The 18058-nt window shown below is 40.1% G+C and overlaps 1 protein-coding gene across 2 annotated transcripts in view; it reads left to right on the top strand.

The window, feature by feature from the left end:
- The window catches only part of PRKCE (protein kinase C epsilon), a 385401-nt gene that overhangs the window by 250448 nt on the left and 116895 nt on the right, over positions 1-18058 (top strand). For both annotated transcript variants that reach the window (XM_072989347.2, XM_072989353.2), the window contains exons 3-7: positions 662-821; positions 5853-5887; positions 6986-7071; positions 10379-10508; positions 15087-15229. In XM_072989347.2, the coding sequence (XP_072845448.1) occupies positions 662-821; positions 5853-5887; positions 6986-7071; positions 10379-10508; positions 15087-15229 (554 nt within the window). The remainder of the gene's footprint in view (positions 1-661; positions 822-5852; positions 5888-6985; positions 7072-10378; positions 10509-15086; positions 15230-18058) is intronic.

The raw sequence follows: 18058 nt of genomic DNA, 5'->3' as shown, positions 1-18058 counted from the left end.
GTTAGGCTGCCTGCAAGTGGTAGTTAAGGCATGCTGGCTGAGATCCTATTCCACAAGTTGTGCTATTGAAGACTCTAGTTTAATTTAGCTTCAATAGAATTTCAGTTTGACTGTGTTATATTTTTAATATAATTTTCATTGTTGTGAACCATGAAAATTGTTAAACATTGTTGTAAAAATTAGATAGATAGATAGATAGATAGATAGATAGATAGATAGATAGATAGATAGATAGATAGATAGATAGATAGATAGATAGATAGATAGATAGATAGATAGATAGATAGATAGATAGATAGATAGATAGATAGATAGATAGAGAGTGCCTTTCTGACATCAAGTAGTCCATCGTTGTTATTCAAATATGAGTTAACCCAACTTTAGCTTAGGATGCGAAAATCTATAGAAATTTTGTGCTATTTTATGTTATTGTTTTCATTTTCATTGGGGTGTGTGTAATGTGTGTGTGTGTGTGAGAGAGAGAGAGACAGACAGACAGACAGAGACAGAGTGTGTGTTTTGCACATGCACAGTATTCTGGAATACTGTACACCAATCGAACTGCAGATGCCTATTGTGTTTCCGTTATTCCATGTTTGCACAGTACCTGGAATCTTGCTGTGCTGATTTTCCTTCTTCTCTCTCTCTTTCTTTTCTCCAGCACCCAAAGACAATGAAGAACGAGTGTTCAGGGAGCGGATGCGCCCCAGGAAGCGCCAAGGAGCAGTGCGACGCAGGGTCCACCAAGTTAACGGGCACAAGTTTATGGCCACCTACCTTAGACAACCAACGTATTGTTCACATTGCCGAGACTTTATATGGTAAAAAAAAAACCTGCATGTGTGGGTGTCTGTAGGGGATAATTTCTACTAATTTATCTAGCTTGTACTGTATTAGGAGTTTTGACTCCAATTGTTAATTTCAGGGGGGGAATCAATAAAACAATAATTATTAATGATTGATATTTATTTTCAGATATGTATTATGGCAATCAAATTTCTACACCCTCTACCAGTGATATAATTGTTATAATTCTATGCCTGCTTTGCTAGTGAATACGCTGGGAAAAAAATTTCTGAATATGAATGCAAGGGAGGCAGATGGGTGTCTGAAACAATCTAGTTAGTATGTTTACCAAGATGATGGTGATAGGACATCTCAGGAAGCATTCATGGGGTCTCATCTGGCTTCAGATCCTCAGTATAAAAACAACAGAATGTAATATTCAGCTAGCTCTACAATATTCATTATTTGAATTTTGAAGCTTCTGGTTGTTGTTGTTGTTGTTGTTGTTGTTAATTTGTCACTCTGGATGGTTCACAACATTTCACTAACTAACTAACTACATTAAAACATAAATAATCTTAGACCTGAAAAGCTAAAAAGGACCCTCTGATTTATCAAGTCCAGCCCCTAGATTCAAGGTTTATAAAGATTCAAGGTTTATCCAGGAGATAAATATATGAAGTACAGTGGTACCTCGCTTAACGAGGATAATCTGTTCCAGAGAAATCTCTGTAGAGTGAAATCCGCATTAAGCGAAATAAAAAATCCCATTGAAACGCATTGAAAACACATTCAATGCCTTTCAATGGGCTGAATAACTCACCGTCCAGCGAAGATCCTCCATAGGGCGGCCATTTTCTGCTCCCTGTCTAGCGAAAAAGCAGTCCTGAAAACAGCGGGGAGCCATTTTGCACAGTGGGTGGCCATTTTGACAGCCGCCGATCAGCTGTTTTCAGTTCATCGTAATGTGAAGAATCGGTCCCGAAGCAGGGAACCGATCATCGCAAAGCAAAAAAAAACCATTCAAACATCGTTTTGCAATCGCAAAAGCGATCGTAAAACAGTAATTGTACAGCGGTTTCGTCGTTTAATTAAGTAATCGTTAAGCGAGGCACCACTGTAGATAAATGAACTCCTCTTCCGGCATAGCCCACCTTGTGCAGCCAGTAACAGAGATTCTACTTCATGCTGTTGCTGATAGCTGAAGTTCAGGGGCCAGTGCCAGGCCTTTGGTTGCCCCTGGTTTATGGAGTTCTTGGCTCTCTGAGATTCGCCACCCATGTGGGAAACCTTTTAAAAAAATAATTTTATTATATAACAAGCAACAGGCAACAATCAAAGGAATATAAGTACGGGTGGGGGGGAGAATATTAAAATACACCATACAAAACATACACACAGTAGTACAATATCTAGTATAATCTTGACTCCATAACTGTGTTACAATACTAAAATCTAAAATCTATATGTTATATTCTCTGCTCATATTTGTTTCTGTGCTCAATCATAAAACATTTTACAGTTATCTTTAACATATCTTCTTGAATTCTCAGATAGTATCTCTAACAAGCTGTCTCATTTTGAGCCCAGATCAACCTATTAACTATAAATATTTGCTATAATATATGTTTACTATATATATAAAACCAGAAATGCTCTTGCTGAATATAAAACAAAAAATTATTTCTGGTATTATATTCAGCAAGAGCATTTCTAGTTTAAAGGTTATATACACGTGTGTGATTTCTTATATAGTATCTTTTTTATCTATCTCCAAAATCATTTTACTCTCTTACAAAAGAGAGCCCGAAGTTGCTGACAGTATTTTGACATGAATTTCTAATCTCTAACACCCTTTTTGCCAGTTTTTAAATGCTATCTATAGAACATATTTAAAACATTTTCTCTCAAGTTTACTGATTTAATCCATCTATAATTATCATTCCACATTCAAATCCAATCATCTGTGTCTATATTATAGCCAAAGTTTTGTACCCCTTTCATCATCACTGCTTTCACCCTTTCATTCTCTGAATTCTCTTCTACTAAATATACATTTTTGTACAATCTTCTCATTAGTATAAATCCACAACTCATCTACCTGAGCCTTCCTCTCATAAAAGCCCATTATTTTATCTTTCTTCAATCTTCATTCTAAAGTCACATTTTCTGCTCCTCCCACTGCTTTGGTGAATTGGTCTTTCTTCTGAATATTTCATTCCAAGTCCTCTTTGAATCCTGAAGTTACTGCCTTAATTTCTAGAGTTTGGGCTTTAATCTGATTCATAAATTGATTGATAATGTTCATTTGAATCTACTGTATATAGTTCTTAAGATAATCTTGCATTATTCATTTTGATAGACTTGTACATTGTCTAAAGGCTGTCATTTCTGTTTCTTGGGTATAGATTTATTGTAAGGTAACAATTTCCACTGAGAAATAAAACCTCTATTTATTCTTTTACCTTAAATTCGTCCCTAAGATTATCAATTTACAAAGAAGCCTAATTGTATTTATATCACAAATGTACCCAGTACACATCAATAGCTTAATAGTTCAGCTTTTTAAAAGTTAAGTTACTTTAATGCAGCTTCTTATAAATTCAGGAGACCCACCTCTACTTCCGTCTTCTCTCCAGGTCATACTACGTTCACCAAATCCATTGCTTTTTTCTCCCTTCCTGTACTCCAAATTCAGTCAAGAGCCATAAAACAGTAAAACCAACAGTCTTCATATTAAATGGATCAATCGAAGCCCAAACTCCCATTTAACACCAATTGTAAATACAAATTCAGTCAGAGGCATTTTTAATTTATAATTCACCATTTGCAGATCACAGCAAGGCCTCTTGGGAGGGGTTTCTCCCTTTTTGTCTATAAACACACAGATTCTCTCCAAATGCCTCTGTTAAACTCTTTCTTTAAGAACTAAAATCTTCTTAAACATCTAATATTATGGGTCTATATGTGCCATCGAGGAATGACAGGGGGATGAGAAAGTGATTTCCATCCGTGTCTTTTAAGTTTCGTTTCTTTAAAGTGTGACGCAGATGAAAATTAGCGGGTGTTTCAGGGATACAAAATAAAGTTCTCCATTAGATTTCAAAGAAAGATTAAGTAACAACTAATTTGTCTCTTAATTTCCCCACTTTAGCTGACTTTTTGTTCTTATTTTTTCTGTCGTTTGTTCTCTTTATTGCTCCTCTGCTGCTTTATTTATTTCTTCTCCGCCCTTAAGTCAGCAGCTTCAGTTTGAGCTGTATTTGCTCATGAGAAATAAAAGGCCAGTTACTCACAATTCATGTAGTCAAGTAAAATTTTTCTTCACACTTCCCACCTTGGCAAAGTTAGGCAGCTAATTCACCAGGACATGGCATCTCCGGAGCCAGATGCTTTGAGAAAGGAAACTCTCACGAAGACAGATTGCTGTCTGAATTCGGAGCTTTCCAGCCCTCCTTTGCTACAAGCCCACTCTCCTGTAGAACGTCCCCCCCATACACTGCTGAGGGGTCTGCTGACAGGGTTTACACAGGGGTTCCCAGAGCCCTGAGGATTCCCTCTGCTCTCTCTACCGTCGGTCCGTCTCCCCTCATGTGAGAAACTTTTCAGGGTAGAAATGCATCAGATGACAGCTTGAAAGTTAGATGGTGACAAAATGTTATCACTTTCTACAATGTGCACAAGCATATGTTGCCTGTTGCTTGCCTTCTGACAACTAATAACCAAACAAAAGCTAATTTACAACATGTAGACCTATGAAAATCTGCTGGAAGATATTCAAATATCATTTTTGTCCTAAGGCAGCTTCTTATTTAATTGTGGGGCTGCCATCTTGTATCATTTACATACACCCCCACACTTCATGTTACGTTAGCCGTATCTGTTTTGCCAGATCTGTATTAGTTAGAGCAATTTTTAAAAAACCCTGCAATTTCTGTTGCAGTGGTTTTGACTATGAAATTTTGGGGAGAGGAAGAGTAGGATATGGGAATAAAAACAAATGAAAAAATGGATTATATGATAGAGAAGTTGCCAAAACTTCTTTGGTCTTTGGAAAAAACAACAACATGTGAACTACTACTCCTTGCTGACCTATGTTGCAGCCCCTACAGGCTCATGAACACATCATTAGGGCTAAGATTTTCAAATGTGGTTGTTGTTACATTCCATCAAGCAACATCAATCTCATGGCAATCTTAATAGGTTTTTTAAGGGTATGTGCGATGTTCAAGGAATGAAAAACCCCATGAATTTCCATGATTGAGCAAGTATTTGAACCCAGCTTTCCTGAGTCCTGTATGGCACTGGCCTTCAAGGTCTCCAAAAAAATAATCTTAAAACAACAACAAAAACAACTGTGAATCATACATGGTGGTTCAGAAACATATTATTTCTTCTTACATATGATGTTACCATTTTTAAAAAGTTAAGAGAGTTTAGAATAGAATTCTGGGAACTGCATATTTTAATTTTTGGCATGGAAGGAAAAATAGCTTGCTATTTCAAAACAATGTAGGAGGGAGATGAGCATATGTGGAGTGAGGGAATAATATTTTTGCATATATATATGATGAAAGAAACATCATTACTTTAAAAAAAATTAAAAGGTATCATAGTTATTTTTAAATAGTTTGACTGTTTGTAACATGGTTGTTGCTCTTGGCAGTAAACATTTTTCTCGCCTTACTTCCTTAGTCGAACAAGTAAGTAATAATTGCTCTTAAAACACTGAGAGTTTGGAGCCCTTCTGTATTTCCATGATTATTTTTAAGAAATAAAAAAAGCAACAAATAACTTATTCTTACTATTACTCACATGGTACCTTGAAAAATAATGAGCACCAATAGCGTGCTGCAGGGGAACAGAAGTGGCCAATGGTTAACAAATTACTTTCAAAAGAGTTACAAAAGAGTAACATTCAAATCTCACCCAGTGCAGTCTTCCCTAAGGTGTTTACACCGTAACAATGTCTGTTTTTGTCATGTCAACCAAGGCAGTGGGAAAACAGGTGTATAGTAATATGATTTTCACTTCCTAATTCATTCTCTATGTGTTTTCATCTGCAGGGGAGTAATAGGAAAACAGGGGTACCAATGTCAAGGTAAGAAATAGGAATGAAACAAATATATTGAAATATAAATGAAATAAATAAGAAAGTATTATATTTATTGGTTGCTGTAACAAAATCATTTCTGTTCCTGAATTATTAGAGCAAGCAGATGATCTATAACAGTGGTTCTTAACCTTTGTTACTCGGATGTTTTTGAACTGCAACTCCCAGAAACCCCAGCCAGCACAGTTGGTGGTGAAGGCTTCTGGGAGTTGCAGTCCAAAACTCCTGAGTAACCCAAGGTTAAGAACCAGTGATCTATAAGTAATCTGGGATATTTGACCATTTTTAAAAAGCAACAGGATTCTAGGGTTGTTTTTATTTATTTATTTATTTAATTTCTTTTATTTATATCCTGCCTATCTGGTTGGATCAGGACCACTCTAGGCAGCTAACAACATAAATAGTACAATAAAATTAATATATAAAACAATTATTAATTGAATGCCCTTAATTTGCAGGACTTTGATGCATGCCTTGACGGTACATAGTGTTTTTGACAGTGCTGAGAAATAATATATTTCTAGTAATGTTGTTACCTTCTTACTAGACATTTTATAATGTCATTACTTTCTCCATCTAACACATCATAGCTACTCATTGATCCTGAAATATTAGGTTTTATGGGGACTTGGAGCTATTTAGGGCCATTTTTATATTTTTAGGCGTACTTTGTAATTAAAAAGAAATTTAAAAGTAAAATTCTTAACATGTTAATGACATGAAAATATCAACCAAGAGCAACAGGATCCAGGGGAAAACTAATGTACAATGAATTGCTCTCCCCAAAAATATTTGAACTCAAGATTTTGAAATGAGCATTTGAAGACGTTATCGGTTACAGACTACAAATCTCAATATTCCCCATCATGTCCAGTGGCCAACTCATTGCAGGTTATGGGAATTGTAGTCCAAACAGTAATTTGTCCAAGTTCGGGTAGAAAGAATATCCCTCTGAAATATCTCCATTCTCTTCAATTATCCCATTGTCCCTTATCTAAATTCTCTTTTAAAAACAAATAGTGTGGCTGAACTGATTTAATGATTCTTTCAGACCTCTAAGGCCATCACTGTTTCTCTTGTTTACAGTCTGCACTTGCGTAGTCCACAAACGCTGCCATGAACTTATCATAACAAAATGCGCTGGCTTGAAGAAGCAGGAAACCCCTGACGAGGTAAATATTTATAAAATAAATGCTCTGGATAAAAGGAAGCAGTCCAGGGAGGGGAAATGTTTTTTTTTATATTGCCAGTTCAAACCAGCCTCTGCCACCTCCCTGGTTTGAAGGAGAGACGGGCGTTGTTTGGATCACTCAAGACTATGGTTAATATATCTCTTTTTTTCATTACCAGGGAATAGCTGCAGCAAATTTTATGTATTTATTTAATTAATTTATATGCCGCCCACAATACCCAAAGGTCTCCCAAATTTCTATGGGAACTGTTGTTGTTTTGTTGCTATTCATTTATTTATGATATTTCTACGTGATTAAACATTGCTGCATATTTATCTATGCTATTGCAGATAATACTATAGGTCTCACATGCTAATCTTCCAAACTCTAAAGATGCAGGCATTTCTAGGGTAAGGGTCCTTTGAACAAAGTCCCTGGAGATTAAAAGCATTCTGTAAGATGTTCATTTATTTACAAATACACAGGGTGAGCAAAGGTAATGATCTTTATAATCATCGTGTGCCGTCCAGTCAATTCTGATGTACGGCAAACGTTTTCAGGTTTTTCTAGGTAGAGAAGTGGTTTACCATTCCCTTCTTCTGGGAAGGTGAGCTGTAACTGTGCAGCTCACCCAAGGTTACACAGGCTGGTTCTGTTTTGCATGAGGCACGGTGGGGAATTAAACACCCAATCTCTGGCTCTGCAGCCAGATACATGAACCACTGAGCTAGTCAGCCAACTAGCATAGGTAGAAATTCATAAAAAAAAACAGGCACTTCTGTAGAGCCTGGGAAAGCTAGTTTCTAGTCTACAACTCCCATAATCACTGGCCAGCATGGCCAATGGGGGATTTTGGGAGATGCTGTCAAAAACAGTTAATTTTTTCTGAATTTTTCCTCCATTAGGTTTCAGAACAGTGGCTGGCACCCCCTTTAGGGCTCCTTAACTGTTTCCTTGAGTCCGCCCTCTTGTCCTCTCATAGGCTTCAGCTCTAGAGCTCCACATGATGGACCGGTGGGAGATGGGCATTCCGCCACATTTATGCTGTGAATTTTTCCTCCATCAGTTTCAGAACAGTGGTTGGCACCCCCTTTAGGGCTCCAGAGAACCTCCTAGCTTAGCCCTTCCCAACTGAGGGTCTTACCTGCCGTCCCTTCTTTTCTTACATTTACACATTGAGGCAGCACATCCTGGAGGGTGGAGATAGACAAATCCTGCACTGTTGCTTATCCGCTAATAGGTATTGGTTTAACACACAGAGGTGCCTGGGCGTAATTTGGCCCTATTGCATTTCTCAGGAAAGGGAGGAGGAAAGAAGAATCTCATTCAGATCCTTAAAATAAATTGCCCATGCCAAACTTGCCCTGACAATTGTGTTGTTCATAAATGTTGATTTTCTTCCTGTGCTGCATTTTAGCCAGCCCTTGATCCTTGTCTCCTCTTAGATCATTGCATCCTCTTAAAATTGGCTCTGGGAGGCTTAGAGATAATTACTTTAAAGTTCAGGCTAAACCCGGAGTAGATTCACTGTCCCTGCAACATTGGAATCACCACCTCCACTGCCCCACTACCTGAGGTGAGGGGCAAGTTTTGGGGGACAGGGCAAACCATGTGAGACACAGAGTTCTGTGTACCAATAAAGCTGTGCTTCCCCAACCTTGGGTCCCCAGATATTCTTGCAGTAAAACTTGCAGAAGTCATCACCACTAGGTGTACTGGTGAGAATTTCTGGGAGTTGTAGTCCAAGAACATCTGGGGACCTACGGTTGGGAATCACTGCTGTAGAGGAAAATGGGTACAGCCTGAAGAGGAACTGCGAAATGATGACTGTTGTACTCACTACCAATCACGCTTTGCTCTGCCCAAGGACAGGGCCAGCCCTAATGCCCTTCATGCTCCTTCAGTACTGCTGCTAATGGGTCCAGCAGTTCTCCTACCTCTTCCAGGTATGCATTTGTAGAATAAATTGGGCTGTTCAGTAGAGCTGAGAATCTGAAGAATCTCCTTCCCATCCCATCCCCAGTCCCTTTGTGGAAAGCCACTGGACCTCTCTTTGCTACAGCCTTATTTGTCCGACAAGCCTTGCCCTTCCAAATCTTTGGCGTCATGCCTAAATCCCCGGGAAGTGACGTTTGTGCTTTTTAGAATGTGCTCTCTCATGCCAAAGGATGATTCCCCCCCCCCCCACAATTTACCATGCCTCTATCCAACAGGAAGATGGGAGTTCCTGTGTTAATTTATATTTTCAGGCTCCAGACTACAGGAAGCTTTAACTGCCTTTCTGAACTGGGGATCTTACTGTTTAAGAGAAGCCGCTGGAGAGAAACCAAAGACAGGAGGATCATGAAGGAGGAGGGAACTGCCACATAGTCCCATCTGCAGTTGGAGTTGGCTAATTATGTAGCCAATGTGATTCATTCAGTGTTGTGCATTTTCCGTGATGCATAGTGAAGAATCGTGAAGATCTTTGAAAATGACCACCAGGGATACAGGGAGAAGGTGTCAGGAAAATCATAAACGCAAAGACAAATCTCCCTGAAAGGCAGACTCGGTGCTGATATTTTTTTTCCCCCTGCATATGAATGAGAATCTGCCTTGGGGAAGTTACTTTCTTGGACTACAATTCCTAGGAATGGATCTACCCCAGTCTCTCTGAACCTGGCTAAGAGATTCACAAAACTGTAGTGACCCTGCTGCCTGGAGAAATTTAGTAACTTAGAAAATAGCAACTTTTATAGTCTCTGCCTCAAATGAATCAAAATGTTGTTCCTCTAACCTTGTGTTGTAATGAGCGTTCTCACTATAAGTAGCTCCCTAAAGTTCCCTGCAAAAGAAGCCTTATCCCTCACCAGCTTGATCCTTCAGAATTAGAGGCTCAAGAAAACAAATCTGGACCCCCTGCATACAAAACGCCATGGAACTATGGTCTCCTTTGGAACCACACAACATCTTTTCATCATAACATTTGTATACACTTTATCCCTCTTGCTTGTTGAGCCGCTAATGCTGGGTATGATGTAGAAGTTATTGGATTCCACTCGCATATATTGGAAAAAGTAGAGAGGATGCATCACTGACGTTAGAGTTAACTTGCTTCCTGCCAATGGTAGCTGTAAGCTTTTAAGAATCAGGACTGCTGTATTTGCATAGCACCACCTCTTACTCTGCATAATGGCATTCTCAACCCTCAAGAACTGAGTTCCCAGAACTCAGTTCTTCAGGGTTGAGGATGTCATCATGCAGAGAGAAATTTGTTACGCGTGTGATGGGTTTTTGTTCTCTGATGCTTCCCTGTTTCTTCCCCCAGGTGGGCTCCCAGCGCTTCAGTGTCAACATGCCTCACAAGTTCAGTATCCACAATTACAAAGTGCCCACCTTCTGTGACCACTGTGGTTCTTTGCTCTGGGGTCTGCTGAGGCAAGGTTTACAATGCAAAGGTAAGATTCCTTTCTTCCTGGAAGCCGCCATTTTGCCATAAATGGTGCAGGCTCAACAGCATAGCTCTAAACACGTCCATTGAGGGAGGCAGAAACCCCATTATTCACTGGTGCACACGGAGTAAGAATCTGCCTTGCTTAAAATAAAACCAAATGCAACCATATCAAAGGCTGTATTCTTCTTCACCAGAAAATATTTCCAGTTCCTCAATGGCTATCTTAATATTTTTATTTGACAGGAAAAGGAAGCCTTATGTATGTCCAACATCTTTGCAAAAGTGCCAGCTTGGGAAGGATAGCTGAGTCTCTTTCCAGCCCATGTCTGTTTCCCATGTGTTCATTCAAAAGTTCATTCCATCCTATTTCCACATCAGTCTATTTAAAAAAAAAAGCTATACAAAGAGACATTTAAATTGAACATATTCGCTCTCAAAATAATATTTTTATACTTGATTTCTTCTTAAATTTGCACTTTTGGGTCCCCCTCCCCTTTTTAAAAATTTCTTGTTTTTCCTTTTTGAGCTAGGAACTACATCACAAAATTTGGAAAAATGTGATTCAAAGGATCACCATGTTCTGATCCATGCATTGGTACAAAAAGAGCAAATCATACCAGTTTAAAAATGCAGAGCAAACAAAATGCTTCAGCATCCATGGTTGCAGCATAGTCTTCTTAGCAAACTGAGCAGGACTTAGAATTTTTCCGAAATGCAATCCCATGTTTATTTTCATGGCTACTTTTCTGTTCTTTGCCACATGGGAAATAAGGAATGTGCCTTATATTGGTTCAAACGGCTCGTCCACGTAGCCCAGTGAGGTTGACACTTAGTGGCATTAGTTCTCTGTGGATTTTCTCCTATCCTTCTTTGCAGATTTCAAGTGCTCATTCCATCTGTTTCCACATCCATGGTCTCATCCAAACACTAACCATGCCTCACCCTGCTTAGCTTCTGAAATTAAATGAGCTTGTGAAATCAAATCCAAATCAAATTAGATGGGTTCAAAGCATGTCAGGAAAGCCCCAAGAGCTGCCATATCTGGATTCCTGTTTGCTTGCCTGTCTGTGGCACATGGAACCAAAAATATTCCAGAAAGGAAGAACAGTATAAATTGATTTTTATTTTGGCAGCTGCTGCCTACCCACCATCTTGGCATGTTCAGTTCTTGGCAGCTCAGTGGTGGTTAAGGCTGCTTCCATGCCTCCTCATTTTTGCTAATTGAATGGCTTGAGTTCTCCAGAAAATCTTTTAGATTTAGGATGCTTTGGGAATTTGCAGAATGGTTCTAATGTGGGCAGTCACAAAGCTCAAAGACAGTTCTGTAGGATTTATGTAGTTATGAAGAAAACTGGCCCACAATGTTTTGCTGCCCGGTATGGAGGACCAAAAAGCATGGAGGCTCATACAGAGCCTGACCCAAGTAGCTGTTGAATATTTTTTCCAGTGCCAGCTGTCCCTGCTATGTTTAGGGAAAACAAATGAGCTTAAGGGCACAATTAGACTGGAGAGAACCCATCCAGCTCTGCCTGCCAACTTTTTACTGCCCTCCTTTACTTTTTGGGATTTGCTGCTTCAAGTGTTTATTAAGAGGACTCAGTCCACAGATTTGGGATTTAGGGTGGTTTCTTGGACAAAGGTGGTAAAATCCAGGCTGCAGGCATTTCTGTAGAATTTTCTCCCCCTGTGCCTTCATAGGGGACCAGGGTTGAACAAATTTAAATGTTTGGAAACCAATCTGTTCAGCTTGGAGCCATAGGTATCAGGTCGAGGAGAGGAGCGTGTTTGGTGTATTTTAGTCCGAACTGTCTAATTGGTTTCTTGGTAGTTAGTTTAACTCTTCTTGGATGACTGCCTGTTCCCATGAGTTTTATCTTGTGTGTGTGTGTGTGTGTGTGTGTGTGTGTACAAACATTTATATACAGTGGGGTCTTGACTTGAGAACTTAATCCGTATTGGAAGGCGGTTCTCAAGTCAAAACGTTCTCAGGTCAAATCTGCATTTCCCATAGGAATGCACTGAAAACCATTTGATCCGTATCTGCTCTTTTCCGTCCATAGAAACTAATGGGAAGCTGCTATTCTGCCTTCGACCACTAGAGGGGGATATTTTGTTTCTTTTTTTTCTTAGGTCAAGAAAGGTTCAGGGAAGGCAGGGAAAACACAGTCCAGGCAGTACCAGGCAGTCTGAAGACTGTCTCCCAATCCACTCTCTAAACGCTGGGAGGAGTGAGGAAGCAGACAGGCACCCTTTTCACTGGCCAACAGTTAACTGAAAGTTCAAATTTTGCACTTTCCCTGCCTCCCACGTGGTTTTTTAAAGTTCTTAACTCAAATCTAAGTACTTAAGTCAAGTCAATATTTTCCTATGAGAGCGGTTCTTAAGTCAAAATGTTCTTAACTCGAGCCGTTCTTAAGTCAAGACCCCACTGTATATGTGCATATATAAGAGAGAGATAGAGAGATTAACGTTTATTAAACATTGTGGTTGCATATTTTGTATGGTTTATTGAATGCACTCTGGTGTAGAGCACAATATAAAGAAATACTTTATTGATCTTGTTGTTGTTACACAGTAGCAACCTCACTGCCTAATGATAACAGGAAGACAGTAAACCCAGGGCCCACCCCCATCCTCTTCAAACTATTATCCACCCCAGAAATATACCTCTGATTACTAGTTCCTGGGGCGAACCGACAGTGGGGGCTTCTGACGTCATATGCTTCTCATAGGTGCCCCAGAGGCATCTAGTTGGCTACTGGTGGAAAATGAATTAAAAGTTAAAAAGACCTTTTCTCTGAATATATAAGCCAACAGGGCTACTTCTGTTTTGTGATCTTATGTGACATTGATGAGCCTCAGCTTCTCTTTACAGGGGCAGATGTGTGTTTCTCTTAAAAGGAGGGTGAAAATGAATCACAGCATGGATGTTATCACAAATAAGCACAAATTTCCTTCAGTGGAATTAGAGCAATCATCTAATTTTCCTTACTTCCCCCACCCAACCCCTTTCAGTCAGTGTATATAAAATTCAGGGTCAAATAATAAATTAGAGCAGAGGTTGCCCAGTGCCGGTCTGTGGCCTGAGCCAGACCGGGCCACGAAGACAGACCTCCCCCCCGCATGCACTCCCTTCCCCACAGCTGCTTTGCACATGCGCGTGCCAGCGCCAGTGTGAGCGCTCTCCCACCACTTCACGCATGCACCAGAGAGAGAGAGAGAGAGAGAGAGAGCACACGAGCGCGTGGGGGGAGGTCCCGCCTTCCTCAGAGGCTCAGCCAGTCTGCGGTCCCAAAAAAGTTGGGGACTGCTGCATTAGACAACATGAGATTTTCACATCTCTTCCAGCTTGCAAATTAACATGCCCTGTCTTGCTTTTTGGTCTTCTGGACATAAGAATGGTTTGCAGATCAGATTTCTCAGACATAAGAGTCCAATGGAATCATATCTCTGAAACAATATAGTTTCAGCTACAATTCTGTGTTATTCTAATTCTGTAATGTGTAGTTTGAGTGTACATATTAATTGTGTACCCATTTTTGTTCTTTTATCCTCCACAAGAGGGCAGTCTTACATAAGGGAAGTGAAAATACTCAGCTGCCAGAATGATAAGAGCCCGGATGGTTTTATATATTTAAAGACAGAACTCCCCAACATTTTGTCATGTGTATATATATTAATAGTCTTAGTTAAGACCTTCCCCATGCTCTTTTAACAAAAGTAGATAGTTATTTAATTCTGTCTTTTTGTCTCTGGGCAGAAACAAATGAAACATCCTCTTTGAAATTTGAAGCAGAGCTCCCTTAACAGTTAAAAAGCATTTGTTTTTCCTCCCATGAGATTTTGCAGCTTTGCTAGTTGTCAGCTTGCCTTCTATTCAGTAATTAGTCACTGGGAAATAAGCACAGGATTCATTTGTAGGCTGATTACATAGACCCCAATTTGGGGAGCAATTTGACCACCTAATTGTGAAGCCGGCTTCTGTTTGTGTCCTCCACCCTCCTTTGGGAAGCTTGCAAATGTTCTTCATTACTAGTGTTCTAGTGACATGTCACTAATGGTATATATACAAAAAAAAGCAATGAGCCACCATAAAACCATTACTTGCAATGCATTATTTTCAGAGCCAGGACATGGGAAGTGGAATTCCCAGCTACACTAGCAAAACAGTTCTAACAAATCTAGTCCAACACATTTAGGAAGCAACAGGCTGAAGATGACTGTTTTTGGACACAAGATGCTGTGAACCAAACCATGACAAATGAGCAACTTAGTTCTTTCCTACTGAAAGCATTTTCTTATTGCTGAGAATGTTTCTTCCTGCAGGACTTTGATTTATGCACAGCAGGGTGGATAAAAAATAAATGATTTTAAAATATTAAATTGATTTAAACCATGACTTAAATTTTAAAAGCCTATTGTTTTAAATTAAATTGTCCAACAGTCTTATTCTTTTAAATTTTAATTGTGATTTAAGTCATATCTATTATGGATATCAAGACAGCATAATGTAATTTAACCCTGGGTCGTCCCCCCCCCGCTCCTTTGCACTCCTCCTCTTTTCTCTTGTTTTAAATTACAGTTTGCAAGATGAATGTACATAGACGCTGTGAAACAAATGTGGCGCCAAACTGCGGAGTGGATGCTCGAGGGATCGCTAAAGTCCTTGCAGATCTTGGTGTCACTCCGGATAAGATTACTAACAGTGGACAAAGGAGGAAGAAGGTAACCACCTTAAAGGCATTTAATTTAGTTTTCTTCGCTTTTACAACGTAGAAATATGTACAAAAATTAGATATGTACAAACAAGTGCAAAAATGTGCACATTTTCAGAAAAGAAAGATACAAAGATTACCAAGAACTTCCCCACTGGAGGGCTGGGAGGCTGTGTTTGCACCCGATGCAGAAAAGGGACAAAATAAGAATCCCAGAGGGAAGCTGAGAAGTTCAATGAGATTAAGGCTAACAGAATTCCTCAGTCCTAGGGAGCAGGTCAGGACATCTGGTTTGAGCAAGAGATCTTGCATATGGAGTTGTATATGGAATTTCCTTGATTATACTAGATTAGACCGATTGTAAACCTCCACTGCCTTGTGGCTATATCCACTGATGGAAGAGGCTTCAGGAGTAAACCTTGAGGCAAAATCCGGAGCCGGAGTCCCGGACGCAGTTTGTGTCTTTCTGGCAACTCCTGCGACGTCACTGGAACCAGTTGTATTGGCTCTTGCCTTTCCAGTGATGTGGAGAGGGGGGATTTGCTGCTGGGTAACAGTCTATCCTCCATATTACTTTACCCAGGCTTCGTGCTCTGGAGAGGACATTCCATCTTTGCGTACAGCATCAAAGTCCTCCATACACAGCACATCACCATAGTCTCTCGAGACTGAAGGATGCCGTGAACTTTATTCTTGCATTTATATACCGCCTTTCTTCCAGTGAGCTGAAAATGGCAAACATGACTTGCCTATCGCACAGTCATAGCCAAGCGCTGTGGGATAGGTCAGACCCAGTGTCTCAGGCATGTGCTCATAGGGGCACAAGGTCACTGAGTGAATTTAATGATGGTTGATTGGGGACGCAAAGGTGGATCTTAGGCAGCAAGGATGACCTCTTGGAAAGAGAGCTCTGGGCAAGGAATGCCTTTGGTTTTTATTTATTTATTTGTGTATTCACTCATTCATTCGTGTGGTGCACTATTCTAGGCTGTTTACAACAATAAATAAAACATACTAATAAAACTATGAATAAAACAATAAGGAATTAGGAAATTAAAACATTCGACAGAATGGAACAAATGGCACCAAAGGCAGTTTTCAATATATAATACCAGGACAAGAGGGATAATCAAAAGCAGGATGTTAAGTTGTCTTCTAAATGTTAAGAGGCTGGGGGTCAGGCATAGCTCCAGCGGCAGCTGGTTCTACAAAGTTGGTGCCACCGCAAAAAAAGTCTTGACCTCTAGTGAATGCCTTTTGGGCTTTCCTTGCAGTGGGTTCTTAGAAGAGCATACAGTAGACCGGGAGGATCTGGTAGGTCAGACGGAGGACATTGGGGAGGGACAATTCAGTTTGGTCCCAAACTGTAAAGTGCTTTATACATCAGAACCTTGAACCTGATCCATTAGTATGTTTTATTTATTGTTGTAAACAGGCTAGAACAGTGCATCGAATGAATGAATGAATGAATGAATGAATACATGAATACATGAATACATGAATACATGAATACATGAATACATAAATAAATAAAAACCAATGGGTAGCCAGTGGGTGAGCCAAAACTGTAGTGATGTGATCAAATTTGCTCATACTAGTCACATTTCATTGCTACTACTGGTGGTCAGCTTTGCAGAGCTAAATCTACAGAGGACATCTGGGTCAGTTGTGATGTTGAAGGTCCAACTACAAGGACTCATGCATATAGGCACAAATCAGGTTTCCGTTGATTTTTGAAATTGGTGCAAATGATCTCAAGCTGGAAATTGAAACACAAGCTTACTTTAAAGCTAATTGGGAGGGGATTGTTTTCGTAGTTAGTAGAATGTCAAAGAGCCAATAGAACTTTGAAGTAAGTCTTGTAGATACTTGCCCTTTGCCGCCCTTGTTCACTGTGCAAAAAAAAAAATGAAAAGAAAAGTAAACACTCCTGAACTCTGCTTAGCTCAGCTTGGTGCCTTTCTCAGCTTGGCAGGTCAGGTGACCACCAAGGGAATTCTGGGCAGTGTCATCTAAAACCACTTAACCACAAATGCCACTTACCATGCACCTTTCTAGAAAGATCCTCTTAGAGACTCAAGCTGGACTTTCCTACTTGCAGAGTGCAGCTGCTTGGATTCAATCAGAGTTTGGCAAAAATACCTTTTTTTGGTCTATAGCTTATAGTATTCATTGGGTACCATGACCACCGGGGAGTTTCTAGGGGGTAAAGGTAAAGGTTCCCCTTGACAATTTTTGTCCAGTCGTGTTCGACTCTAGGGGGCGGTGCTCATCCCCGTTTCCAAGCCATAGAGCCAGCGTTTTGTCCGAAGACAATCTTCCATGGTCACATGGCCAGTGCGACTTACTAGACACGGAACACTGTTACCTTCCCACCAAGGTGGTCCCTATTTTTCTACTCGCATTTGCATGCTTTCGAACCGCTAGGTTGCCGGGAGCTGGGACAAGCGACGGGTGCTCACTCCATCACGTGGATTCAATCTTACGACTGCTTGGTCTTCTGACCCTGCAGCACAGGCTTCTGCGGTTTAGCCTGCAGCGTCACCATGTCCCTAGGGGTTATGGTCCCAAAAAGAGATTTACCCTTCATGTTTAATGCACTGCTGGTTAGGTACCCCCTCATTTACCTGCATTCATTTAGGGAGTACAAGATGACAGAAACTAAAATAACAGGTTGCAATGATGGTGTCATCACCACCTTAAATTATGCAAGATGGAGAACATAACTAAAAAGCAGGAATAAGCTCTACAGTCATTACAGACAAGGGACATGCTACATTTAATGTGAAGCATGCACGTTCAACTTCTGATTTTCCCTTCGTGATTATAGGGCTGGGGA

The sequence above is a fragment of the Pogona vitticeps genome, chromosome 1, assembly GCF_051106095.1.
Source record: "Pogona vitticeps strain Pit_001003342236 chromosome 1, PviZW2.1, whole genome shotgun sequence".
Taxonomy (NCBI): Eukaryota; Metazoa; Chordata; class Lepidosauria; order Squamata; family Agamidae; genus Pogona; species Pogona vitticeps.
This window is presented reverse-complemented; position numbering and strand designations above follow the sequence as displayed.